Source organism: Xyrauchen texanus, chromosome 21, assembly GCF_025860055.1.
Source record: "Xyrauchen texanus isolate HMW12.3.18 chromosome 21, RBS_HiC_50CHRs, whole genome shotgun sequence".
NCBI classification, from domain to species: Eukaryota; Metazoa; Chordata; class Actinopteri; order Cypriniformes; family Catostomidae; genus Xyrauchen; species Xyrauchen texanus.
Window position 1 is genome coordinate 29,505,440 of NC_068296.1, and position 10,013 is coordinate 29,515,452.

The 10,013-nt window shown below is 40.7% G+C and overlaps 1 protein-coding gene across 1 annotated transcript; it reads right to left on the reverse strand.

The window, feature by feature from the left end:
- Positions 1-1,393: 1,393 nt before the first annotated feature.
- On the reverse strand, positions 1,394-10,008 carry hdc (histidine decarboxylase). Its single transcript, XM_052152311.1, has 12 exons — positions 9,942-10,008; positions 8,098-8,270; positions 7,506-7,619; positions 7,076-7,198; positions 6,764-6,904; positions 6,260-6,403; positions 6,076-6,100; positions 5,781-5,943; positions 5,522-5,609; positions 5,225-5,323; positions 2,358-2,459; positions 1,394-2,047 (listed from the first exon to the last, which is right to left on the reverse strand). Exons 1-12 carry the CDS (start codon positions 9,967-9,969, stop codon positions 1,394-1,396), a joined length of 1,854 nt encoding a protein of 617 aa, XP_052008271.1. The 5' UTR covers positions 9,970-10,008.
- Positions 10,009-10,013: the final 5 nt, after the last annotated feature.

Genomic DNA, 10,013 nt, shown 5'->3' on the forward strand with positions numbered 1-10,013 from the left:
CTGCCTTTAACACTACCTTAGTTATCGATATAAGCTAAATCCCCTATCGGTCAACCTCTAGTTTGTAGGATCATGGGGAACAAAAATGCAATAAAGTGTTTCCAAGCTTTTAACTGTATGTGTATTTTAATATATCAGTTACGATACACATTTATTGAAAGATGATTCTGAGGGAATATAAGGATATTTCATAAAAGGAGAGACTGTTTGGGTTCATGTGTGTTGATTGTCACTTTTGGCAGGAAAATAAACTCATGACATCTGAACAATCGAGTGACATGTACTGGCAGCGCAACAGCAGGTGTGATTGTCATTGATGTCAGTGGATCAGTGGTGTGACGTTCACTGAACTGCCAGTATGAAGATATTTCTGCTTGTATCCAGATGCTCTTAAGTCCTGAGGAAGCATTGTCTTAAGGGATATACAGTAACTTTGTTCCAAAACCTAGTGAGCTGCCTACCTAGACATCATTTTAAAGCATCACAGCAGTCCTCCAGTTATGAAGCCTATCCTAGAAGGCGGGCAGCAAAATGATGCTGCCTCCTAAGATAACTTCTTTTGACCTAATTGAGGTGTTGCAAAGAGCTCAGTGAAAAAACTGATGGTAGATGGGGCGAGAACATTTTTATTATAAATATATTTTTTCAATATCCAAAAATATTGATAAAAATGTTATGCTCATTAGAGTATCACATTTGCACCTGCTGTCTATGCTGGTATAGCACCAGTTTCACTAAATGAGATATCAGGCAATGGTGCAAACGCGCCCACTAAACCTGTGCTGACCAATATTTGCACAAAGCAGTTCTGATCTTTCGGGCTGTTTAACATGCAGAAAGTGTGGATATATGTCAGGTTATAACACGTGACTGTTATTTGATGAATTACTGCTGCCAACATTAATAGAAAATGTACATAAACATCTCTTTTAAATAAAATTCAGTTTACCGCCTGCTTTCCTTGGGCGGTAATATCGCAACGTATATTGTTTGAGATTTGTAAATTAAGCACAATCTCTACAATCCTAATTTACATAGAAAGGAGACATGTTTCCACTGATAAGAATGACAATATCTAAATATTAAAGGCACAGCACTGTTTCAGCGCTCATTGCGCCTGATTAATCAAGATTGCGGGTGGTAGAGAATAAGACGTTTTGGACTGAAATACAACGGGCTAAAATGCAGCAACTGTTTAGTGAATTTGCTCCTATTGGACATGTCTCTCTTACGTTTCACACAAGTAGCGATAAGTGTGGCGCATGGAGTTGCTACCTATCAAGAGTTTTTCTAAATCCGTTACTTATGACGTTCCTTTTAATTTAGGATGCTGCCTTAGAAGGCAGTAGACAGCATGGCAACTCACTAGAGTTTAGAACATAGCAAGTGTGTGTTATTTAGTGTGCAGAACGCTGGTCTCTGCTAAAGGGAAGCAGTTAAAGCAACTTGCTCGGCTGGTGACCCAGCCTCTCTTAAAGGGGTAGTACAGCTGCTGCATGCCACAGTGCGCCCAGACCTGTGACAGACTCGGAACACTGTGAAATTTTAGCAGACGCCTCTGCGTTCTCTGCTGCGACTGCATCGGCTGCTCTGGAATCTGCGTCAGAGAGCCTGAGGGCGGAGCATCCTTTAGAGAGTGGGCATGGTCAGGCCTGGTGGGCGGAAGCTCAGCGCTGCAGCTCAGTGAGCGTATGGCACGTCTCTGCCCCTGGCGCACCAAACGCTCGTCTATCATCGGCTCCAGACGCATTTTACTGAGCTCTGATTGGATGGTCAGCGGTACTTCCTCCGGTTCCTGCGCATTCTCCTCAGAGCTGTCAGCATCAGACAGCAAGCTAGGCTCGCGTGTGAGGGAGCGCGTATGCAGCACGTCTCTGGCGGCCTGTTGGATGAGGCTCCAATCCCGCTGTATGTCCTGTGCGCTTGTAAACTGTGACGTCACAGTGAAGCGGATGATCAGTTTGTTTCCGATGGCAGCGGGAATTAGAAACATCTGCCCTGATTTAGTCAGTTTTCGCAATAGCTCCTGCGTCGCTCCATTTCCTGCCTGAGAAAAAAGCAGTTTATGGACTTGTATCATCTTTATCTTAAGGAAAGATTCAATGTTTTATATTTGAAGTGAATATTTTGTTTATGATGGGTTATCCAGTGGCGGACTTAGACATGGGCCCTGGGCGGCACAGTCCCCCTCACAAATTTTGTTGGCGGGGTGGGGGTTCGCCCAGGACGCCATACAAGCTTGATCCCCCACTGGGTTTATCAAACCTGTTTTATACAGTTGTCAATGTGTAATGTATACATAATGTATGTGGTTGTTTAGCAGGGATTATTAATGCAGTTTGAAAGGTTTTTCTCACTCGTAAGCAAAAGACGACCAAACCGAGGTGTCGCTGCGCTGGAATCTGGAAATTTAAATCGCCCCTGACCAGAGACTCAAAGAGCTTCGCCATCTCCACACCCTGATATCACAGGAAATACATAATAACATCACTGGAATACATCATCATCATCATCATCATCATCACACATAGGAAAAAGGAGCAAACTAAAGTGCTATATTAGCTTTGACTGTTAGCTTTGTGCCGTGCACACGTCTCATTCATGAAACACGATAGTGAAAGTCGAAGTAGCTTATATCGGCTTACACCAAGCGGCCTGTATGCTACATCATTCAAACACAGTATTTTTCAGTTTCATAGTGAATTTCTTTCAATGTAGAAATTCACTATGCACAGCAAACCAGGATTAATTGAACCCATGAATAAATGTGTACAATAACAGGGCAGTTACTGAGATTAAGCAAGTAGTATTCAGTTGGTCATGTGATTCTAACATGGCTGCCCCCCTGAGGTGCCCCTGCCCCATATAGAATAAAACAGCTTTTATAAGGTCACTGATATGACTGAAGTGTTCATCTCACATGTGGTCATGTTTCAAAATAACTATAATTTCTTTAGAAGTAAAACTTTTTAAATGAGGAAAAACATTACTGACTGCACCTTTAATGCAATGATTTATGCAAGAATGATTTTACAAACTATTCAGAATTTCATAGTTTTTTTTTTAATGAATAACGCCCAAAAGGAGGCAAATATTTAATAATTACATCCAAGTGGGGCCTGGGTAGCTCAGTGAGTATTGATGCTGACTATCACCCCTGGAGTCACGAGTTTGAATCCAGGGCGTGCTGAGTGACTCCAGTCAGGTCTCCTAAGCAACCAAATTGACCCGGTTGCTAGGGAGGGTAGAGTTACATAGGGTAACCTCCTTGTGGTCGCGATTAGTGGTTCTCCCTCTCAATGGGGGAGTGGTAAGTTGTGCGTGGATCGCAGAGTAGCATGATTCTCCACATGCTGTGAGTCTCTGCGGTGTCATGCACAATGAGCAACGTGATCAGATATGATAAGAATGCCACCCGGATTGAGGTGAGTAACAACGCCACCTCGAGGACCTACTAAGTAGTGGGAATTGGGTATTCCAAATGGGGAGAAAAAGAACAAAAAACAGAAAGAAAATAATAACTACAGTGCAAGTATACACAGCACTTCACTTTTTCCACATTTTGTTATGTTACAGCCTTATTCCAAAATTTATTAAATTCATTATTTTCCTCAAAATTCTACAAACAATACCCCATAATGACAATGTGAAAGTTTGTTTGAAATCTTTGCAAATGTATTAAAAATAAAAAAACGAAAAAAATCACATGTACATAAGTATTCACAGCCTTTGCTCAATACTTTGTTGAAGCACCTTTGCCACCAATTACAGCTTCAAGTATTTTTGTGTATGATGCTACAAGCTTGGCACACCTATTTTTGGGCAGTTTCTCCCATTCTTCTTTGCAAGACCTCTCAAGCTCCATCAGGTTGGATGGGGAGCGTCGGTGCACAGCCATTTTCAGATCTCTCCAGAGATGTTCAATCAGGTTCAAGTCTGGGCTCTGGCTGGGCCACTCACGGACGTTCACAGAGTTGTCCCGTAGCCACTCCTTTGTTATCTTGGCTGTGTGCTTGGGGTCATTGTCCTGTTGGAAGATGAACCTTCGCCCCAGTCTGAGGTCCAGAGCGCTCTGGAGCAGGTTTTCATCAAGGATGTCTCTGTACATTGCTGCATTCATCTTTCCCTCGATCCTGTCTAATCTCCCAGTTCCTGCCGCTGAAAAACATCCCCACAGCATGATGCTGCCACCACCATGCTTCACTGTAGGGATGGTATTAGCCAGGTGATGAGCGGTGCCTGGTTTCCTCCAGACATGACGCTTGCCATTCAGGCCAAAGAGTTCAATCTTTGTTTCTCATGGTCAGAGTCCTTCAGGTGCCTTTTGGCAAACTCCAGACGGGCTGTCATGTTCCTTTTACTGAGGAGTGGCTGGTGTCTGGCCATTCTACCATACAGGCCTGATTGGTGGAGTGCTGCAGAGATGGTTGTTCTTCTGGAAGTTTCTCCTCTCTCCACAGAGAAACAATGGAGCTCTGTCAGAGTAACCATCGGATTCTTGGTCACTTCCCTGACTAAGGCCCTTGCTCAGTTTGGCTGGGCGGCCAGCTCTGGGAAGAGTCCTGTGGTTCCAAACTTCTTCCATTTACGTATGATGGAGACCACTGTGCTCATTGGGTCCTTCAATGCTGCAGAAATGTTTCTGTACCCGTCCCCAGATCTGTGCCTCGATACAATTCTGTCTCAGAGGTCTACAGACAATTCCTTGGACTTCATGGCTTGGTTTGTGCTCTGACATGCACTGTTAACTCTATGACCTTATATAGACAGGTGTGTGCCTTTCCAAATCATGTCCAATCAACTGAATTTACCACAGGTGGACTCCAATCAAGTTGTAGAAACATCAAGGATGATCAGTGTAAACAGGATGCACCTGAGCTCAATTTTGAGTGTCATGGCAAAGGCTGTGAATACTTATGTACATGTGACTTTTTTTATTTTTAATAAATTTGCAAAGATTTCAAACAAACTTCTTTCACGTTGTCATTATGGGATATTGCTTGGAGAATTTTGAGTAAAATAATGAATTTAATTCATTTTGGAATAAGGATGTAACATAACAAAATGTGGAAAAAGTGAAGCGCTGTGAATAACTTCCAGATGCACTGTATATGCAAGTGTTTAAGGTGATTTTTCATTACTGGGGGTTTTGAAAACTTAAATAATTGTAAATCTACTTTATGCCATGTTTGTGAGTGTGTGTGTGTGTAATTGAGTGTCTTACGTGTCGTATATGAGCCTGCAGGTTCTTCAGGCCGAATGAGCGCATGACAAACCACAACTTCATCGAGCGAAAGCGCCGACTCAGAGAAATCTGCCAGTGCTGCAAATATTATTGTTAATTTGTAGCGTGGCCACATAAGGGGATGTTATATATATGGTTTATGACATCAAACTAATTATGTTGAGTCATTGTTGCCTATTAGTTATATTGCTTTCCCCTGTATACCTGTTATTCCCTCATTAACATCACTGAAACAAACATAATGCATTACAATGAGTAAAATGCGTGTGTTTGTACCATGAAGTCAGTGGTGTCTGAGTTATCATGTCGCAGGTAAAGTGGGTCGACAGTGAACGTCTGCTGCAATTTCATTTTATTCTTCACCCTGAAGATCAAACAGAGACACACCACTCACATTCACTGTCGCCCAATCAAATCACATGACCTTCAGCTTGAAATTCATCTATACACTCAGTAATACACCCATTTATACCCTATATATCTGAATTCTGTAAAGTCATTCAGACTTGAATAAAAGTCCTACAGTATTTCTCACCAGAATGCCGTACAGTCAAAATGAACCATCATCCACTTTGACGGGTTAAAGACAAATGAATCGGCAAACTCGATTCCATTCAGGAAATACCGCAGCTCCGGACACAGAAGGGCAGAGCCAGCATATGCTGCGTCAACGTGCAGCCAGAGACCCTCCCGGGCACCTGAAAACACACAATCAGAAATGGTCAGTATTAAGTCTTTTTTGTGTATCTTTCATTGAGTGTTAATGTTATTGATCACATCATACTTACACACTGGACCCAGTTCATCAAGTCGATCAAATGAACACACACCAGTAGAGCCGAGTGTTGCACACAACTGGAGAACACACACACACACACACACACACACACACTGCTGTTATCTTCAGTCACACATCAATACACTATTAAACAGCTCATTAGAAACAGTTTGATGATGTTTGCACTGGTCGAGAGAGAGATACAGAGAGAAAAAAACAGAAAGAGAGAGTTTTACCATCACAGGTATGAATCCTCTCTTGCGGTCCTCATCGATGGCTCGCTGCAGAGTTTCCCCACGCAGTGAAAATACTTCATCAGTCTCCAAAAATCTGATCTTCACCAGCGAGATCAGACCTGCCTTTTCCACTGATGAATGTGCCTGAATGTAAAAACACAGAAAAATGTCTTATACAAACCAGACCAAATCATATGCTACATGTCATAAAATATAATTGTCTCTCTGGAATTCTTGATTGTGATTGGTCAATGCTAGCCTTCTGTGGTCAAATGTTTGCATAATTGACGACTGTCCCAATTGATTTCCTAGACAGCTGTGTTGGTTTCATCAGGTCTATCGTATCACTCCACACTCTTTATTCTCACATAATAACATAATTTACACTCAAATCAATTTCATGTCCATTTATTTATTTGCCAAGTAGTTGTATTACTCAGTTTGTATTATTGTAGTTCACAGTTAAATAGTGAAAAGAGCATGTAAAGGACGGTGATTCTGTACCTGATCAGAGGCATACACGATGAGTCTAGAGTTCAACACAGATTCGTCCGAGTCGGCATGTGTGAATTCACTTTTCATCTGCAGAATTCTGTCTTTCCTCGCTGCGAGAAGTGCGACCAACGTACACTCACTGACTGTACTCTACAACAACACACACATGCATCCACATTAAACACAATGCAGATTTATATTACATAGCAATTTACAGTTTACACATGCTTTGAATACTCTCTTTCTGTGGGTTTTCCCATCGAACACTGGACAGTTGTCAACCTTAGGTGTGTGTAAATGTGTTGTGTAATGTGTACTTGCCTGCAGTATTCCTCCTCCGTTACTCTGTGGATGATGGTGTAAATAATGATCTGGTAACCCGAGAGCTTTACACAACCAGTCCAAAACACACATCTCCAGTTCTGTGCATGCTGGACTCGAGGCCTGAGACACACACACACACTTTTTTTTTATATCATTGTGGGGGCACACAGACTTCAATGAATTTTATATAGATTTAACGATCATTTCAATCCCCTAACCCTCACAGAAATCTTTTTGTATTTTTCATTTAAAAAAAACAAAACATAGATTAGCATGTTTAATAAGCCATTTCCCTCGTGGGGACCGCTGCCTGGGCCCCACAATGTAGGTGATCTCAATTTTTACTATACTTAGTCATTTACTATAATGGAGCATAAACACGTACACACACACGCACACAGAGAAAGAGTGTTTGTGTTTGTAATACCCATGTGAAGCCGAGGCAGTTTATGGCATCTGCAAGCATGTCACCCAGCAGAGATGGCCATGAGGTGAGTGCAGGGAAATATGCATGCATGTGTGGACTCTGCCAATGCACCACCTGCAACACACACACACACACACACACACACACACGTGTTACCTTATGCTCACATTTACCACAAAATACAGGCAGACAGATTTTGATCTTCTTGATTTTGCCTTCATATGAACAGCATTGATGACTTGCTAACAATAAAATACAGAAGTTTAACTGAAGAGTTAGATGACATCAGTTCTGTGATATGAACATAATGAAATCTATTTAAGAGCTCTGAAATTAATGTGAAATAAATAATAATAACTTCTGCAAAGAATACATTCTTAGAAAACTTCCATGACATCAGACAGTATTCAGTAGACAAAAAGAAAGACAGAATTCAGAATTCAAGGTATATAGACAGACAAACGGACATGTATTCAGACAGACATGTATTCATACTAACAGTTTTTCAGACAAACAGACATGTATTCAGACAGACAGGTAGGATAGACAAACAGGTTTTCAGACAGACAAGTATTACGATTGACAGACAGACCCCAGGCATGATGATGTTCTCCACGTCCTGCAGGATGGCGCTCCAGTCCTCTGGCTCATAGGGGGCGCTGTTGGGCAATAGAGGACGCATGTAACCCGGCTGCACATCTGGAACTACGGGCCGCTCACGGATCTCTGTGAGATACTTCTGTATAAAATCTACCATCTCCTTCCCTACACACGCAAAATAAAGAGAAACATCAAGACCAGGGACTTCGTTCTGAGAAAAACAGTATTTTGTCGTTCCAGGTTCAGAAGTTCCGCAGCCTCCTTTCCAAATGGTAACCGGTTAGAACCAAAATGAAAGAACGGTTAATAATGTTCTTTTAAAAAAATGGCAGTACTCTGTGCCCTAAAATATGGGAGAAAGATCAATTGCATTGTTGCCAGATCTCGCAAGAGAGACAAGCAACATGGTCTTGAAAACAAGCCCAAAATAAGCTATTTTTCCCCGTGTGTGGTGTATTTATCAGCATAGAAATCATAACAAGCAGTTAATTATGTATCATTTTATTTACAGATCTGATTCTGATTTAAAACCCAGCAGTATTAAATATGTATTAATGCATCACATCTAACAATGATTTAGTGAAGACTTGGAGAAACATACTTTTTTTTTTAACCTCTAATAATGTTTTGATTGTATCTGGATTAGCCGTGCATGTATACATGTAGTAATTATACATAGTTGTTAAAAGGTCTTCATTCAGAGAATGCGACATCCACAGCAGCTATTAGGCAAAGAAATGTGTGATGCAGCAGTTTCTTCAGGATCAAAGCACATAAAAATGTTTTTGGGTGACATGATGTGTAGTTTAAAAAATGTACTGTGATTAACCCTTTGACCTTTAGTTTCATAAAAAAATTATTGTAACAAACCGGTTATAACCAGTTCACTCCGGAACAATTGAAAATCACTTTGTTCTGGTTTTCAGTTACGTTCTGCTAAAAATTCCATTCGTTTTTGTTTTCATTGAACCGTTTTCAGTCCCTGATCAAGTCATCACCGCACACACCAACCAGTGTTCAAATGGGTGTTAAAGAGTTAAAGGACCCCCCATAAGACCATTTGGGGTCTTCAAATGTTGAATCAAAATTAGAATATTAGGATATTTATTAATGATTGCGATGACATTTTAACATTTTCCATTGTCTGTCCCCCCCATACACTGAATTTTTAGCGTTGGTGTATGGGGACCCCCAAGAGTTCTGACTCAATCTGAACACAACACAGACAATCTGTTTTCTTTCTGACAGACTTACAAACACAGAGATAAGTTTACTACAAATCACACTGCTAAAAATAGAACACTGCAAATAAAATATGAAATAAAGGTTATAAAACAACAACATATGATGAACGTGGAATGTCAAAGACTGAAACGATGAACACAAAATCAAAGTAAACAACAATAAAATCAATTTAATAAGACCAACTAATAGCAACTTTAAAGCAATAAAATAATATGCTTTACATTTGTTACGTCACAAATATTTTCAGAGTGTTTCAAGTGTCATTTATCTACAGCTCTTAAAAACAAAAGTTATTTTAACTAAATCAGTTTTTCTTGTAAATATATAGATGTAACATGTCAGTCGGTGTCCTGCATTGAGACATGCTATTCAACTAAAACTATTTGTCTAATTCTTGTATAATCATTATACATGCCATGTTTATGAGCTCATATTAATTGAAAGACTATAGGACTACTGAAGTGAACTGCAACCAAGCTAAAACATGGTTAAAAATCGTGAAAAACTAGAAAAGAAATGGTGACCTGTTACTTGCAGCACCTAAAACATACACTTTGTGAGATGAGAAGTATGTGAGTATGTTGCAGTTACCTCTCTGTGTGTACTCCTCCGCCTGCATCGTCTATGTCTCACTGCAGTTCTGAGCTTTGAAGGGAAGATCAG

Excerpts from the sequence above, each read along its gene's own strand:
- hdc (XM_052152311.1), bottom strand. The coding sequence starts at position 9,969 with ATGCAGGCGGAGGAGTACACACAGAGAG. Across the intron at positions 7,199-7,505 it reads ACTGCCTCGGCTTCACATGG|GCCTCGAGTCCAGCATGCAC; the intron begins GTATTACAAACA and ends TGTGTGTCTCAG. Across the intron at positions 6,101-6,259 it reads GAGGATTCATACCTGTGATG|TTGTGTGCAACACTCGGCTC; the intron begins GTAAAACTCTCT and ends TGTGTTCTCCAG.